Source organism: Eublepharis macularius, chromosome 1 (genome assembly GCF_028583425.1).
Source record: "Eublepharis macularius isolate TG4126 chromosome 1, MPM_Emac_v1.0, whole genome shotgun sequence".
NCBI classification, from domain to species: Eukaryota; Metazoa; Chordata; class Lepidosauria; order Squamata; family Eublepharidae; genus Eublepharis; species Eublepharis macularius.
Window position 1 is genome coordinate 26,040,525 of NC_072790.1, and position 18,174 is coordinate 26,058,698.

Consider the following 18,174-nt stretch of genomic DNA (forward strand, 5'->3'; position numbering starts at 1 on the left):
CCACCAATGGAAAACTAGGGTGGGGGTTTCACTACCCCCCCCCCACAGGCAACTGGCAAGAAACTCAGTGATAGCTCAGCCTCAAACATATGCCTAGTGGAACATCTCTACTAGTGCATGCAGTTTGATGTGGTATGTACTTCACATTGTTCTGCATAGGCTTTCTGTTGACAGGAACAGATTGGCTATTAAGGCCATTGGGGAGAGTCCCGATGCACCGAGGGCCTAGGAGGCCATCTCCCCTTCTGGGGCCACCTCAGCCGTCTCCCCCCTACCAGGCCCATTTGAGGCCAAAGAGAGGGGTGGGTATTAGCCAGAGATGCAGGGAAGGAGGGCTTGCCATGGTGAGGGATGTGCCTGTCTGGTCCACCCTGGCCTCACCGAGGGATGGGGTGCAGCCACCCAGCCTCACTGGGACATATTCGCCTAGCCTCACAGTGGTGACAGACAAGGCGGACAAGCTCTCCCTGCCTCCTGGGGGAGGGGGCAGAACTAGGGCATGGTGGAGGCAGGGCCCATTCCCAGGGCTGTCCCTGCCCCACTCTGTTGGTGTTCCAGGGGTCCCTAGCTCTCCTTGAAAACTTACCAGGAGTTCCCAAATGAGAAGATCCATAATGGTGGGTGGGATGGTTTTCCTGAAAGACAGCTTGCCCATTACTATTAATCTGCTCCCACAAAGGAAAGTTGTAGGAAGAGCACCCAGCTTCAGGGCGCCAGTGAGCTCCCCATATAGACTAAGTATGTGAGCCCCATAGAATGTGCTGCAGTATCCCCTGGAACATGCTGGGGTTCTGTTCTACTTGATTTTATCGTAGCCATTCAGAAAGATCACGTTCGCTAGCAAATGAATGCTAGTTGCGACTTGCTCACTGGGAAATAAATGCTTAGGAGCAACTTGAACACAGCCCCAACAGCTATGTACAGTGGGACTTGCAGTGTTTTATAGTCACTGTGGGTTGGAACTAAAGTGATCTGTTAGCAGAAGGATACCGATTTGCGGATTGCCTCATAGAATCATAGAGTTGGAAGGGGCCATACAGACCATCTAGTCCAACCCCCTGCCCAGTGCAGGATCAGCCTAAAGCATCTCTGGCAAGTATTCATCCAGCCTCTTCTTGAAAACTGCCAGTGAGGGGGAGCTCACCACTTCCCTAGGCAGCTGATTCCACTTTTGAACTACTCTGACCGTGAAAAAGTTTTTCCTAATATCCAGCCGGTACCTTTGTGCATGTAGTTTTAGCCCATTGCTTCGCGTCCTACCCTCTGCTGCCAACTGGAACAGCTCCTTGCCCTCCTCCAAATGACAGCCTTTCAAATATTTAAAGAGAGCAATCATGTCCCCCCTCAACCTCCTCTTCTCTAAACTAAACATTCCCAAGGCCCTCAGCCTTTCCTCATGGGGCTCAATCTCCAGACCCCTGATCATCCTCTTCGCTCTCCTCTGCACCCTCTCGATTTTGTCCTTTTTGAAGTGAGGCCTCCAGAACTGCACACAGTACTCCAGGTGTGGCCTGACCAAGGCGGTATAGAGAGGGGCTATGACCTCCTGCGATTTCGACGCTATGGCCCCTTTGATACAACCCAGGATTGAATTGGCCTTTTTTGCCACCGCATCACACTGACTGCCACTGCAGGCCCCCACATCGCACCTGACCTCATGTTGCTCCTTACAGTACGGCTTTGGGAACCATAGTGAGCAGCAGTGGGAATGGAGAGGCAGGAAGGATATGTTTTGCCTTCAGAGCTCTTCTTGTGGTCATTTGGATCCAGCCCTTTGTTTCTGCATTAGTAGACAGGTCAAAAAACTCTGGAGACTTTTGAACCCTGCACTAGGGCTCTAAGCATGGCTTGGAAAGTCTCAAGTAGATCCCATGATGAGATATACTGATTGCTGCCCGAACAGGTTGCTGAATGAGAATTTGCTCCGGCTTTGGAGGCAGAGTCACAATGGAAATGCTTAGGACTGTGGCATTAGCTGGGTAATGTTTTGTCTGGTAAGCATGAGTTTCTAAAAACCGTACAGAACCGTTTCCTTACCAGGAGCTGCACCGTCAGACTACTTTTGTTTCGTTCCAGCTGTGGTCTTGCATAATTAATGCATGATTAACCATAAATAGCATTTAGTAGCCCAGTCGAATCCCAGCTGAGTAACAAAGAACTAAGTAGCTGTTGATCCAAGTATTAAATTTCCTTTTCTTTCCAGATTGCGTTTTTTTAATCCCTATTTATTTCCCCCTTTAGTATCGTCATGCATTTGTGTCTTCTGTCTCTCTACGTGCATATTCTCTCTTGCTCTTTTACTTTCCCTCTCCTGTCTACACACACACACACAATTTTAAACCAAGACCAGAACGTGGCAGTGCAAAGCATGCAAAGGCATGCAGATTAGTAAAGAGCAGTTCTTATTCAACATGGCATTTTAACTAGTGTGCTGCAAAAGCAACACAGAAAGGTCATTAAAATACAAATCACCCAATAAGCAGATATTTTTCCTGAGGAAGTACAGATCCAATTGGAACCCTGCATATTGCTCGTAAATAAAGACTCTCATCAACTCGAATTTTTGTGCTGGTGCATTTGCTTCCCCGCCCCCCCGCAAACTCATATAACATGCCTGCATGTATCGAGTTTCTCGCCATCCCTTTTAGACAGTGAACTTTTGCATCTTTGACAGAACTTTTTACAAAAAAACCTGTTGCTTTTCTAAAATACAACCGTCAAGGATTAGTATATACGAGACAGGAAAAGCCACAGGCGTAATGGTAAGAATGTGGTCAGTGTGCATAGTAGAATCTCGGTGGAGGAGCTGTAGAAACTGTAAGTGGGAGTTAAGTGAGGTTTCATGCTCCGTCACCACTACAGCACCGTCTGATCTATAGGCAATCTGTGACTTTGCTAACTGAAATAACAGCACGCAAAGTCAAGCGGTTTGAACCATGAGCAAGTCTTTTTCCTCCCACCCTCAGCAGCAGAGTTTTCATTTCTCAGACTTGGGGAACTCCTGGCAGCTCATTACGCTTAGATTAAAAAGACATTTGTCTGTGTTTTCAAGTCTGATCTGCATATTTCACTCTCTGTGAAGTCTGTAGGACGACCCCCTGGCCGTGGCTGGCTCCTGGGTGTACAGACAGCTTGTAGTTGACGCAAAACCATTTTCACAACCTCGTGGGCTGAGCTGGTGCAGTAACAAACATACAGAAACTGTACAATGACATGATAATAACATTATCAGAATAAGCCTGTAAATTTAAAAGTAGATGTTCTAGATGCCCTCATGCCCAGCCTGTACTCAAAAAATCCTAAATGGCACAGCATGCTGACATGTGCATAGCGTTGATTGTGCTTCTGTGTTTCTTTTTTCCCACGGGCCCATCCGAACTACAAAAACCAGTCCAATAGTTGCTCTCTCCACTGCAGTTCTGTAAAGTGGGGCTCATGATCTGACAGAGTTCTCAGGATTCTCCCTAAACTAGAATTCCCACGATACTTTGATGTGCTTACAATGTAGAGAGACCTGTTATGTATTTCCTACCAGGGTATATTAAATTGGTATCAGCTACTGGGGCGTTATGGCCAACAGGATGCAAAGGTCTGCTGGAATACACCCATTTTAGAAAAGGTGGCTTAATCTTGCACATCCAGCAACTGTGGTTTATAGGATGCCACACAGTCAAAGGATAGCAATTATCACCACGTATTTGTGGCAGTTTAAACAACAACTGCTGAACATGTAAAGAGCTTAGCAACCTTAAGATGAGGGAGCGTTTGAAGTTCCAGATTCTTAAAAAGCTGCCTGGATGTACCTGTAACATACGAAAAAAGGAGAGAGATAAAGTTGTCTTAGGGGAACTGACCAATATCCACAGCTTTGTGGGTTCCTGTGGATGCCCTTGATCCCTGCCTGCCCCATGTTATCATAAATCATAGGTGCAAATCATACAGCCTGAAGGTCACATGTGGCCCACCGACACATGTGCTGTGGCACCCACCACCAATGTGGCGATTCAGCAGGCACTGCTGGACTCTTACACCCCTGGGTGGCTGCAGCTCTGAGCAGGGACTGGCTTCTTTGAAAGTGGCAGGACAGCTGAGTGCCAAGAGATGGGTGGCAACTGTTAGGCAATTTTTTTCCTCCTTTAAAATGCTGAGAGCAGAGCAAGGACCCAGGTGAAAACCCACTAAAACAAGCAGCACTGTTCGTTAAACAGCATAGTCAGCTACCTGTCCCACATGGAAGCTGTTTTTTTTCCAAAGAGTCCAGGGTCAATAGTTTCCCTTTCTGGAGCAAAAATGTTGGTGAACATTCCATGGCATCCCAAAATCTCAACCAAGGCTGTTGGAAGGCTTGCATGTGGGCGGGTGGGCTATTAAAAGAAGAACAATCCCAAAGAGTGCAATTTTGTGCACTTTTCCTAATCTTTTCTTTTTTTTCAACCCAAGTGAGCAGTATATTAGTAGCACATAGCCCCCTCCCTCCAAATAGAAGACAAGGATCAAATAACGTGCCGAACTGCAGTAACAGTTAGTGTGGCAATAAACTTGGAAAGAAATGAATAAGCATTATTAGATGTTTCCTGCTTAACAGAGGTGCAGAGGGGGAAATGCTGTTTGCCTGTTAGTGAAGGCTTTACCCCTGCTGGCTTATCGCAGCCAGCCCTTGCATGAAGTGAAGCAACGTGGTGCGTGAGACATGCCTGGCTGTGAGTGACCTGCTGTGAAAGCAGCCCTCTGCTCCACGCCCCTGCAGGGAGAACTGAGATGTTGACAGAAGGAGGGCTGCTGTTAGTGATCGGCTCCAAAATATTGGCAAGGGCATTTTGTGCCATTCAGAAAATCAGCAGTTCTCTCCACCCCTTCGAATCCTTTTGTGCTTCTGCCAGGTCGGTGTGTGAGAGATTGTTCTCCCTTCTCTGCTCGTCTGCGTGCTCTTCCCCCTCTTCACCCCCTATGTGCTAGGATTCCTCAAGAGAAAGCCAGTCTCCTGCTGACTAAACTGTTGCGGGATTTCTTATGTTCTTTGCCTTTAGCAGTTGAGAAAGCATGCTGGGCCTTTCAGAACTCACGGGGATTCCTGTGACAAGTCAGGGTTTCTGGCCTACCGAGACCCCACACTCCATTGCCTCTTCACCTGGCAGGTCCCACAGGCAGAAATAACAAGAAACTGTTTTTCCTCACGCAACAGAAGGCCACCTGAAAATGTCATCAGGGACCACCACTTTATTTATCTCATCTGTAAAGCTGTACAGATAAATGTGCCTACCATGCAGTACCTCTAAAACTCATTGTACAATTAGGACTTGTTTATATAGTATAACAACGACAACAACAACTGTGCTTATATACCACTCTTTTAGACAGATTAGTGCCTCACCCAGAGCAGTGAACAAGTTAGTGTTGTTATTATCCCCACATTACAGCTGGGGAACTGGGACTGAGAGGAGTGGCTTATCCAGGGCCACCTACTGAGCTCATGGCAGTAGTGGGATTCGAACCAGTAGAGTGCTGATTTGTAGCCGAACCACTTAACCGCTTGTCTACAAGGGTCCCCAACGTGGTACCCATGGGCACCATGGTGCTTACCCACCAAGTGTTTTTAGAAAGTGGATGGAGCCAAGTGGAGTTCCTGCCCAGCAGGGATTCTGATTAGCCCCTGGAGATCTGTGCAGATTAAAATAACATTGTTTCAGTGGAAGCTGCTACCACAGTTTTGGTTTTATTCCCTCTTCTTTTTCATTGTATTTTTAAAAATTACTCCTTATGTCTCATGTACTTGAGCTCTCTCTCTCTCTCTGTGGAGAGGGGCATTCTTCCACCTGAGGCGGCCATGTTGTGGTTGGCTGCACCTCACACAGTGGCCATTTTGTGGTTATGCCCCGCCCACCATCCTGAGTCACAGTTCCAAAGGTGCCCACAGGCTCAGACAGGTTGGAGACCCCTGTGAAATCTGTGAAATCTGTTAAATGAAAAATATTTAGGGATTTCTGTCTCATGCCTTTTTATTTCATGCTTCATTCAACAAGCTAAGAGTAGCGGTACACAATCTTCTCTCCTCTAGTTTATCCTCAAACAGTCCTGTGAGGTAGGTTAAGCTGAGACAGAATGACTGGCTCAAAGCCAGTTTGGTGTAGTGGTTAAGTGCGCGGGACTCTAATCTGGAGAACCGGGATTGATTCCCCACTTCTCCACTTGAAGCCAGCTTGCGTCAGTCACAGCTTCTTGGAGCTCCCTCAGCCCCACCCACCTCACAGGGTGTTTGTTGTTGTGGGGATAATAATAACATACTTTGTAAACCGCTCTTAGTGGGTGTTAAGTCATCCTGAAGGGCAGTATATAAATCGAATGTTGTTGTTATTAAAGTCACCCAGCAAATCATATGGCAGAGTTGAACTCAAACCTCCTAGATTCTAATGTGAACTAGGAGGGGCCATTGCTCAGCAAGAAATTGTCTGCTTTGTATCCTAGTTATAGGGATCAGGTAGGAGGTAATGTGGAAGGCAAGCAAGACTAGACAATAGTTTCATGTATAGTTTCTAACCTAGATACTCAGTGGCTTGGAAATCACATAAGTGTCCTTGAAATGCCATCTGTGGCCCTTCTGAGCACCATTGCCCAGTGTGGTCGCACCAGCCCCAACATTTCCGGGAAGTAGGCAGAGATGCTGCCAACCTCCCTGAAGTGCAGGCCTTTTGCAAGGGATGGAAGTAAGCCCACTTTCAACACCCCTACCCCCTCATCATTCTTTGCAGGCTCTGTGCTCTCATGCCAACATCCAGGCAGCTGGCAGAAGGAGAGGACGCTGGCCACCGATAAAAGAGAACAAAACCACCGTCACCACAGTAGCCACCCAGGAAAAGACCGAGCTAACCACAGTGGAGTGGGAAGGTGGTTTCATTCCCCTTTCCCCACAGCTTGCCGTCCTCCAGGCGCCATGGCAGTCTCTCCCAAAGAGCACATTGCATATGTCAGGAGACAGAGACCCTGTGGTGATCATTGCAAACTGGGCCAGTTGCGGTGACAGTCTAAAGCATACTCCATATCTTCAGATCAAGGGCTGCACTGGGTTATGGCATAACGTGGGTTTGGCAGGTCAGCTGTAAGAGGGACTACTCTGCTCACTTTTTGTTTTCCTACAGTTCACACCCTTTCTCCATGTACAAATGTGGCATTTGCTTTTTTAGAGGAAGGACTGATTTTTTTAAGGCTGCATTTCTCTAAGAGAAATATCAGCCTCTAAGGAAAGCATGGGAGACATGACGGAGAATCACAGTAGATGTGTGTGGTTTAATTGCTTAAGCAAAATGGTGCTGAGCTCATGCCAGCCTGGATTTCTTACCGGCTATTGTGGAAGACTGGCCAAATGTTGACCTTGTTAAGGCTGCAGCGTTCTGTGCTTGCACCATCAACATTCTTTTCTGTTTGGTTGTCACTTACATGTTCCAAAACACATTGTACTGCTTTGCCGAAAAGTACCTCCTGATATTTATTATTATTATTATTATTATTATTATTATTATTATTATTATTATTATTATTATATCCCGCCCTCCCCGCAAGCAGGCTCAGAGCGGGTCACAACAGAAGATAAAATATACAAGATAAAATCACAATAAATTAACACAGCTTTCTAATAAAACACCTGCTCACCGTATAAAAGCCATATAACATCTGACGGAGGTGGAGGTGCGGCTTAACCATGCGTGGTCGTTCATATATGGTGGGGTAGATGGTCAATACCCCCTACAGACATAGAGGAGACCGGGAGAGAGGCTCATTCGGTGGAAACCCTTATGGCCTCAACCATACACCTGGCAGAACATCTCCGTCTTACAGGCCTGCCTGAAGGAGATAAGATCTTGGCAGGCCCGGGTGTCCTGAGACAGAGAGTTCCATCAGGTCGAGGCCAGGACCAAAAAGGCCCTGGCCTTGGTTGAGGCCAATTGAGCCTCCCTGGGGCTAGGGACCACCAGTAGGTGCTTAAAGCAATCACGGCTTAGGTGAACCACTGTCCACCTTCTTTCTGAGATCCTTTTATATATTTTATAAAAACATCTGAGTTACATTTTTGTTTTCCCTATATTAAAATGTCAAGTTCCTTTCCTCTATCTCCTAGAATTTGTTTCCTCAGTCCTTTGACATCTGTGTGCAGTAGACTTTACCATTCGTGGATCCATGAGTCAGGATTTCACAGCTTCATAGCTCAATCCCATGATGTGGTCTAAAGTCTGCTTTTACTCCCACTGCACCATCTTTGTAATTATTACATCATTACATTTTATAGACCATGTGGTTGTTTTGCAGTTGGGTGGCAACTGTATTGGCGGATATCCTGCTTCCCAATATTTGCGGATTTTGACATTTGCGGTGATCCCTGAAATGGATCCCCTGCAAATGGTGGTTTCCTTCTCTATCTATTGTTTGTCTGAAACTGTGGAGTGCAATTGAGTAAAATGTGATGCCACCATCACGTAATGGAGGTTCCTGAATTAAAGGATTATGTGATCAATAGACTTATTAGGAGTGCAGAATTTCCCTTTCTTCTTGTGCCTTAATTCTGTCGCTCAAGCAAAGAGAAATTAAGGGTGTTAAAGAGGCAGTTGGGGTGATCTTAATGGATACAGTTTATGAGAACCTCACTTGAGGTCCATTACTGCTGTGAGAATTCCATGGTTGCCCCAACATCACTCCCTGGTTCCTATATTTAGTTGAGCCAGTACAGTCAAGCAGCTTACCTCATGATAAGAGCAGCAAGACTCTAATCTGGAGAACCGGGTTTGATTCCCGTCTCCTCCGGTTGAAGCCAGCTGGGTGACCTTGGGTCTGTCACAGCTCCCTCAGAGCTGTCTCAGTCCCACCTACTTCACAGGGTGATTGTCATGAAGATAATAATAACAGACTTTGTAAACCGCTCTGAGTGGGTATTAAGTTGTCCTGAAGGGCGGTATATAAACTAAATGTTGTTGTTGTTGTTGTTATGTTGTTTGGTACATGGTTGCTTGGTTGGTTGTATTAAGAAATGTGACATCACAGGGGGGGAAACAGAAGAATTTGGGAAAAAACATTTTTCCTCAAGGCCTTTTTTGTTTTGTTTTTTCTAATGGAAAATCTGGGAGGGGGGGACACTGAAAAGAAACTCTTATGAAATATTTTCTGTAATATGAAAAAATTCTGAGGACTATTTTAGTTTTTCAAATGGAAAAAATTGGCAATTTGGGGTAGTACTGGGGAAAAAATCCTGTGTAATATTTTCAGTTTCAGACCATAAGTCAATAACCTTGTCTTACTAAGTATTTCACTCATTCCAAATATACAGCACAAAAAAGCACAAGGACTTCCTCAGTTTTTCTTACAGGAAAATACACTTTCTTTTGTTTACTACAAAATTTGTTTTCTATTTTCAACTTTTATTTTTTCCTACTTCTCAGGTGACAAAAATTAGCGATACATGTCCTATGCTACCATTGGGTGCAAAAGTTTGCAACTCTTCTTAAAGCATTAAGCATCCTTGCAGTATGTCTTATAGAAAACAAAGATATTTATACAGGGCTTTTTTTCAGCGGGAACGCGGTGGAACGGAGTTCCGGAACCTCTTGAAAATGGTCACGTGGCTGGTGGCCCCGCCCCCTGATCTCAAGGCAGAGGGGAGTTGAGATGGCCCTCCGCACTGCTCGGCGGCGCGGAGGTCCATCTCAACTCCCCTCTGTCTGGAGATCAGGGGGCGGGGCCACCAGCCACGTGACCGTTTTCAAGAGGTTCCGGAACTCCGTTCCACCGTGTTCCCCCTGAAAAAAAGCCCTGTATTTATATATTTTAATTCCATACATATTCCAGATAGTACATTTTATGTATGCTGGCTAAGTCTAAATAATGCATTTCTTGTTGCTCCGTCGGTAAAAGGAAGTTTGATAAAAAAAGTAGTGCATATATTTGTTTTCCCCCAAAGTTCAGTTTTTTACCAGCCCACACACCAATACGCACCCATGGCTTCAAAAATGTCTAGAAATTTTACATCTCTAGCTGTATTATTACAACTGTAATTTTTTTCATATTCTTGCATGAGGCAGCAGCTGGGATCTTTGCCAAGTAGTAGGGCTCTCCTACCTTTCCGACATGGTTGGATAGGTGTCTGTATTATTAATGAGTCATTTATGATGTTGAGAGGGGAAGGTATTTCCCTGAGCTGAAAACTTTCATGGCTTAGAGTCTGCTGTTAAACTATAGATTGTCTTCCCTGCTTTTCCTCCATGATTTATAATGCCAAGTATTGTTTGTGTACTTCGGAAGATTTAAATAGTTGCTTTTATGAGGCTTAATTTTAATTTATGAATTGGCAATTTTGAGGGTTTTTAAGCTGAGAAATCATACCCTGGATTCATTGTGTGTGTGTGTGTGTGTGTGTGTGTGTGTGTGTGTGTGTGTGTGTTACATAGTGAGGAGTTTTGGTAGGACATATCCTCCGTTTGAATTTAGACAGGGAACGGAAACATTTGGATGATTTTGTTCCACAGTCGTTGCTTTTTTTTTTTTCATTTCAGAGAGGTGATGAGCCCGTGCACCCTGTCCTCATTACATCTGCACATGTGCACACAACAGAGGCATCATTTTTTCTAAAAAGTAAAATACGCTTGAATAGAGAATGTATGTACAGAACGGATATAGATTTATTTCAGTTATACACGGAAACCGAAAGCCAGTCTTTATGAGAAATTACTTTTGGTGATTTTTTTCATATACTTAAAGACAAATTGAGAACTGGGGGGAAAGAATTTTAACGGTAGGCTTGATAAATAGGACACTTGTCCAAGATTCCAGTTGGTTTAAATACGGGGAGGGACTTGTGTCAGCATTGCTAACTTAACCAAAATCTTGCTGCTTATCCCATCAGCCAGCTGCAATCTCCTGCAATCAGAGATGCTTTTGTGTTAACAAATAGTTAAAATGAAACATTAAAACAAAAGAGAATCTGTCTTCATTTCCCTTTTGGTTCGGGTGGCCAAGTACGCAGCATTTGGAATCAAGAATAATATTTGGGCTAGATTTCAGGATGTATTGCCAAGTCAGGGTACAATATGAGTTCAATCTGAGTAAAAACGGTTACGCGATCAGCTGATTTCATTCCACCATGTTGAATAATATATAAACCCACAGTTATTTTCATGACATTTCCAGGCGTCTGGAGCAAAATCTTAACAGGCTCACTCACTAGTCAGAGCACTTTGTTTGCAGTAGAAATCCATTTGCTGTACACATTTGATTTATCTCAAAATCATATTGAGAAGATACAGTTATAAAGATGACCTTTGATGCTCTGCTTGTTCTGTAAATCCTTTTCAATGTCCCCTGTGGCCCACTGATAGTTTTCAAGTCGTGATTGCTAAATATTTTTCCAGCTAAACCAGGAAAGTATCTATCAAAAAATAAATCTGATTGAAGATCAGTTACCATCCCCAGCTTAGTGACTAATATTACTGTTGTGCTGCAATGAAATGTCAGACATGTTCATTAGTCGACACTGAGAGCGGAAGCATTAGTAATGAACTAGTCTTTAGACCTGAGAGTGATGTTTATGACCACTGCGTCTATGACAGAGCCTTAATGCAAAGGGCAGAACGAATGGAAATCCTCCCAAAATTAAAAAGAGACTTTTGATATATTGAATATATAGTTACTATTATTTCAAGGAAGTATCTACTTTCCAGACATCTCTTCAAACATGTCTAAACAGCAAAACTAAAAAAGAAATAGCTAAAGCTACAAAGTTTTTCTTGGTGGAACAGGAGAAAGGAGATTTGCTTATAACAAGATGAATTTCCTGACGCAGGGATGTCTCGTTTCTATATAGCGATCATATTTCCATCAGCAAAGTAAGGCTTGAGGTTCTGCTAACTTAATATAAAATCTTGAAGAAAAGGTACAAACGGCGTCTCGCTTTGTAGATAGTAGAAACAATCTGGAAAGATACATGTTTACTATGTAAGGATCACGGTGCAGGCATCAGAAAGCAGATTTCCTACCCAGAAAATATTTTTAGTTCTTGACCAATCTAAAGAAAAAAGCAGATGATGAATAATGAAATCCTTCCCATTTCTCCTGCCCAGTGCATCCCAGCAGAACATCAGTCTATACAAAATTAAAAGTTGGGAATCATTCACTTCAAAGCAGGTGGTTAAAAGTGTCTCTGTGAGTGTCTCTACACATAACATCTCAGAATCTCTCTACATGTTCCTAAGTACCTAGGGAAGCTCAAGTGAACCTCATTTCACGTGTCCCCCCTCTAACTTTCCATGCACTCGATCCCACAGTCACACTTCAGTTCACTCCACATCACGTGTTTGATATCAATTCCTCCTCAACTGGTAAAAATATCCCAATTTCTCCCACCTCCTGCATCCATTCATTGAAATGCAGACCTTGACACTTTCTCACATCTTAAAGAAATGCAAATTGGCAATTCAAAGGAGCCGACAGAACTTTTTCTCACTGCAAAAACAGAGTGGAATTGGTGCTTTGCTCTCTGGAATCACTCGCAGATGCAACCACTCAAAGGGAGCTCCCGTGAAATCGGCATTCACGTGCATTGAGCAAGAACAGCCTGCATGTGAATTGAGGACTAGACATGCAATCCTGCACTTGAACATCCCTGGGTACTTAGTAACATGTAGAGAGACTCTTACGCAAGAAAGCTCAAGTGACTTCCTTTCTGTGTGGTCTTATATTCAAGTGTACTCTGACTCCTTAGCAGTGTGTGTGTATCCACAATGGGAGAACAAATGTAAGATCTTTCACTTGAGCATGAAGTGTATAAGAGCTAAGCTACAAGTGATGCCTGACACAGGTTGGACACTTGTCAGCTTCCCTCAAGTTTTGATGGGAAATGTAGGCGTCCTGATCTTGCAGCTGTAATGGAGAGACAAGTTGTAAAACCAGGATGACTACATTTCCCATCAAAACTTGAGGGAAGCTGACAAGTGTCCAACCTGTGTCAGGCGTCACTTGTAGCTTGGCTCTCAGATGTCTTGTGTTGTGAGACGCCATGTGCGTGTGTGTGTGTTGGGGGAAAAGAATCATGTGTGGAGTGTCACATTAGTTTTTAAGACAAAACAGTAAGTAAGTGGTCTGATATCCAGATGTGACTTTGCCCATAATGAATAGGACAGGTATGCGTGGCACTTTCCCTCTTGGGTCAGTTTCACTCTACTGGAAATCCTTTTGTTTTATGTTGAAGCTGGACAAGAACTTGACAGAGGCAGCACTCAACTTTTCATTTTTCTCCCTTCTCTTTAAAAGGTGTTTAGATTCTTAACTCTGAAAAAAACAGATAAGACCCCACCCTCCAAAAAAGTAAAACAGTGTGTGATGAGAAATGAATATTAACAAAGCTTTTAGCTGACAGCAGAGTGGTAAGCTGCAGTACTGCAGCCCAAGCTCTGCTCCACTACCTGAGTTCGATCCTGGCGGAAGCTGGGTTCACATAACCGGCTCAAGGTTGACTCAGAGCCAAGCTACAAGTGAACAGGGAGGAATTCACGTGAGTCTGTTCACTTGCCAGGCAAGTGTAATTCGCCAAGAAAACGTCGTGACTCGTGATGTGACATCCGCCCATGTGTCAGTAATGACTTGGTGCTTGCACAGGGTGCTTGCACCTTTGCCTTTTTTAAAGGAGCTAAACTAGGAAGCAGAGACTGTGAAATTGTAACAGAGGCTTGTACAGTCTAACAAATCTGCAATCTGTTGTCTGGGGCTGGGAGCAAGAGAACTTTCTGCATAGGAGACTGGCTAGATGCACTGTTGAATACCTAAGCCACGTTTTAAAACGGACAACAGTTTATTTCTTAAGTGAAGATTTCAAAGCAGCATTTGTTGGGCGCAGTTATCTTCAATCTTTGGTGGGGGTGGGTGTTGCGAAGCAATATAAAGTAGATTACAGTTTGCTTCTAAACACCGCGTTAACTATTTCATGTGAATGTTTTTTTTTCTTAAAAGTTTGCAGGGTGTTATTTTGCCACATGACAAACAGCTCTTTGTCACTTTTGCACCGAATGTCAGTTTCTGAAACGGATGTTGATGCGAGTTTGAGTTTGCTTTCTCTTTCTCCCCAGTAGGGCTTTTTTTCAGCTGGAACGCGGGGGAACGGAGTTCCGGAACCTCTCGAAAACGGTCACATGGCTGGTGGCCCCGCCCCCTGATCTCCAGACAGAGGGGAGTTGAGATAGCCCTCCGCACCGCATGGCGCGGAGGGCCATCTCAACTCCCCTCTGTCTGGAGATCAGGGGGCGGGGCCACCAGCCATGTGACCATTTTCTCCGAGGGCAACCCACTGAGTTCCACCACCTCTTTCCCCAGAAAAAAAGCCCTGCTCCCAGTAATGCTGTTCCTAGATGTTGGGCTTCCAGTTAGTTTCATCAGGAACCAAAACATTAAGCCACAAGACAATAGAATAAAATAAATATAAAGACCTAATGCGTTTTGGCCCTGGGGGCCTTCTTCAGTGGGCATAAATTGTCACACATGCATGCAAAACTACAGCTTTTATTAGTGTAAAAATATTTATTTTACAGGCCAGGCAGGTTGTATATGAATCCTGAAATCACTAAAAAGACTGATGCAAGTAAATTATAATATACTGAGTAGTCCTGAAAATTCTTTTTACATAAAATCTTTAGAAGAACGGTAGCTACTTACTTACTTACTAATTAGTCTCTTCATTGTTTATGTATTTTTTCCTGGAAGGTCCTCTGAGCGGGAGGGGGGAAATGGCGGATAAAAATCACCCCCTTCTGTAGCACCTGTTCTTCTTCTCCTGTCCTCCCCACAAGGCACAGGGCTTCCTGCTATCTTTCCCTTGTGCCCAGACAGCTTCCAGGTGGAGACCATGTTTGAACTAAATGGAGTTTATCTCAGAGAGGAGGCCATGGCTGGTTGGAAAGCAAAGACTTGACTGCGTTTTATTTACTCTCATCTGCACATCAGGAAAATGCACATTCCTTTGTGTGCTCAGCATTCGTTCTGTTAGATGCAAGTCTTGTCACATTTACGGGGCATGCAGAATCTGTGTTGGGGTTTGCTGTATTAGAGCTGCCCGGGAGGCCCAAGAGCTTCTTGAATGAGGACTGAAATGTGTAACTCTGACACCCTGTTCTCCCATTCTGCATTTAGTCTCGTGGCCTCAAAGACTCGCACATCAGCTATCCAAAACAGCCAGCAGTTACTTCCACTTTCCATCAACTCCATTTGCACCCTTTGTCATTGCAGATCTAATTAGTCTTAACCAAAGAACATCTCTGTGCATCCTCCCAAAGTCTGATTAGGAGGGATAAGTTAATGCCCCCACCCCCGCCGATGGACCATGCCGTCTATATATCTTATTTTTATCTCTCTGAAGCCCCACTCTGCCAATTCTTTCAGTTCCATAACAGCATAAATCAAGCTGGGTAGCCGTGTTAGTCTGTCTGTAGCAGTAGAAAAGAGCAAGAGTCTAGTAGCACCTATAGGACTAACAGAATTAGTGGTAGGGTATGAGCTTTCGTGAGCCACAGCTCACTTCTTCAGATACAGATATCTGAAGAAGTGGGCTGTGGCTTGCGAAAGCTCATAACAGCATGAGACAGTCTGTGGAGTTAAGAAGACAGAGAGGCCCAGTTGAGTTCCCTCTCCCATGTTCTCATCCTTCACTTTATTTTATATTTAAAGGTACTTAGGCTCTAACTCCACCGTCTGCAAGGTTTTCATTTTCAATTATTTTTCTCTTTTGTTTTATTTTTAGACCCCAGACAAGCACAGTCCTCCCCTCCGTGGTCTTATGACCAGTCTTACCCATCATACTTGAGCCAGATGACTTCACCGTCCATTCATTCCACAACTCCCCTGTCCTCCACACGAGGCACGGGACTTCCTGCCATCACCGATGTGCCCAGGCGGCTCTCAGGTAAAGACCGTGTTTGAACTCAGCTAGCTATCTCAGATAGGGGAAGGCTGTGGCTGTTTCGAAGGCCAGTCCTTACTGCAGCTCCAGGCTGTCTAAAATAGCTGGAGGAGGTTGGTATATAAGCTAAGCCCCTTCCTCTTATTTTTGTCCTTGTGGCTTCAGGGTCTGAAGTCATGCTGTTTTGGGGCTTCAGTTTGCTCTGCTTCACACTATTTTCAGCCGGGGATGCTTTCCTCTATTTATTTTTATGTAAATGAAAGCATGTTCTTTCTTTTGGGGCGATCCTTCCTAAAATCTCTTGTTTCACGCTCAAAAATTAGATCACGCATTACAGAGGTTAAGGTCTAAGGCTTAAATATAGAAAAATCCCTCTGCTTAGCTGCTCTATACTCGAGATCCATATGAGAGGCTGAGCTCTTTCAGGGCCCAATGCCGTTCTGGAATGGATGCTACTGAATGATGAAAGGGGATAGAAAAGCTTCCGAGCAGCACAACACCAGATAGCATTGACACAAATATCAGTCATGTTGATCAGACAGGCGATATATGCACACAGGCACACCCATAAGCACCCAGGGTATTTCATCTCTAGGTAAAAAAAAAAAATCTGGTTTCTGTATTGTAATACAGTGCACAGTTACAGACAGTCATTCTCTGTATTTTGTCATATGGGGGGAACCCAAATAAAAGGGGGCCAGCCCTGCTGGAACACTAACTCTCTAAAAAGACAGGTGTGGAAATTAGTGACCTGTCGAAGTATCTGCCTGAAGTATGCATTACATGAGGAAAACTTTTATGGTTCATTATTAAAGCGTGAAGGACTTGTGGGTCTCGAACAGCTCCCTTTATCCCCACGCTGCCTTTGCTATTGTTACTGTCTCAGACACTGACATCCCATACACCTGTTTGATTCCCAGCCAGGTGAACGTCTGTCTTGTTCCCCCCCCCCCCCCTCTTCTCCACAAAGCTCAGACATAGCCCTGTATAAATGCTCCTTCACTTCATTGCATCTCTGACAGGTTGAACTGCAGCCAAGAGGCATGTACAGCTTGATTACTTTAAGATTCTTTCATTTCTTTCGTCTTAACGGGCGGACATTTTTCTTGTTCCAAACAAAGCTTGGGGGAAACCTTTCAGCCTGAGCTATTCAGTGTGTCCTTCAAACATCTATAGTCATATCCTCCTTGGGGAAATTCAAACACATGGCTTCTGGAGCAGTAGAAAAGAGCAAGAGTCCAGTAGCGCCTATAAGACTTAACCAAATTTGTGGTAGGGTATGAGTTTTTGGAGACATCAGCCACCCGTCTCTGCCTTTGGGTTTGAACTGGACCAAACCACTGGCTTTAGCTGCAGGACTGTCTTTGCTTAGTTCAGCTCTCCTGGCAGCTGGCAGCTTTGGGTTTCTCAGAGCAGTTTTTTTTGTAGCTTTGCTGTTGGTTGCCCCTGTGGGGAATAGCTAAGTAGGGACTGCACCAGCTGTGGATGTTTCTTGCCCTGAAGCCCCTGCTTGTTGATGTGCATTCAGACATGAATGTCTCTCAAGCAGAAGAGCCAAAGTGCTTCGAAGTCCTGCCATCACTGTGCAGAAAGCAATCTACCCCCCCCCCTTCAATCCTTCACCTTTAACAGAAGTGTGTAATTTCTCCATTCGTCTTTTTTTAGTATTTTTTCCCTTTGCCAAATAAATTGGAGCTGGGCTGTTGAGTTTCATGGCACAGTAGCACCTTAAAGACCAACAAGATTTTCTGCAGGACAAACTTTCAAGAGTCAAGCTCCCTTTGTCAGATACAAGCAGGGCTTTTTTTCAGCAGGAACGCGGGGGAACGGAGTTCCGGAACCTCTTGAAAATGGTCACATGGCCGGTGGCTCCGCCCCCTGATCTCCAGACAGAGGGGAGTTGAGATGGCCCTCCGTGCCGCTGAGCGGCACGGAGGGCCATCTCAACCCCCCTCTGTCTGGAGATCAGGGGGCGGAGCCACCAGCCATGTGACCATTTTCTCCGAGGGCAACCCACTGAGTTCCACCACCTCTTTCCCCAGAACAAAAGCCCTGGATACAAGTATATCTGATGAAAAGAGTCTGACTCTTGAAAGCTTAAACCCTGGAAGATCGTGTTGGTTTTTAAGGTGGACGCAAATCTGCTGTTCTACAGTAGACCAAGACAGCTACCCACCTGAAACTATTTATAAAAGCTGGAAAGGATAAAATGGTTCCAGAACAGAATATAGACTGTGACGGTTTAAAAAAAAAAA

General features: G+C 44.6%; 1 protein-coding gene across 3 annotated transcripts in view; it reads left to right on the forward strand.

The window, feature by feature from the left end:
• Window positions 1-18,174, forward strand: part of RUNX2 (RUNX family transcription factor 2) — a 257,963-nt gene that overhangs the window by 200,191 nt on the left and 39,598 nt on the right. Inside the window, exon 6 of one of the 3 annotated variants that reach the window (XM_054995562.1) lies at window positions 15,761-15,922. The exons of the other annotated variants lie outside the window; for them this stretch is intronic. Within the exon in view, the coding sequence (XP_054851537.1) occupies window positions 15,761-15,922 (162 nt within the window). The remainder of the gene's footprint in view (window positions 1-15,760; window positions 15,923-18,174) is intronic. 3 annotated transcript variants of the gene reach the window in all.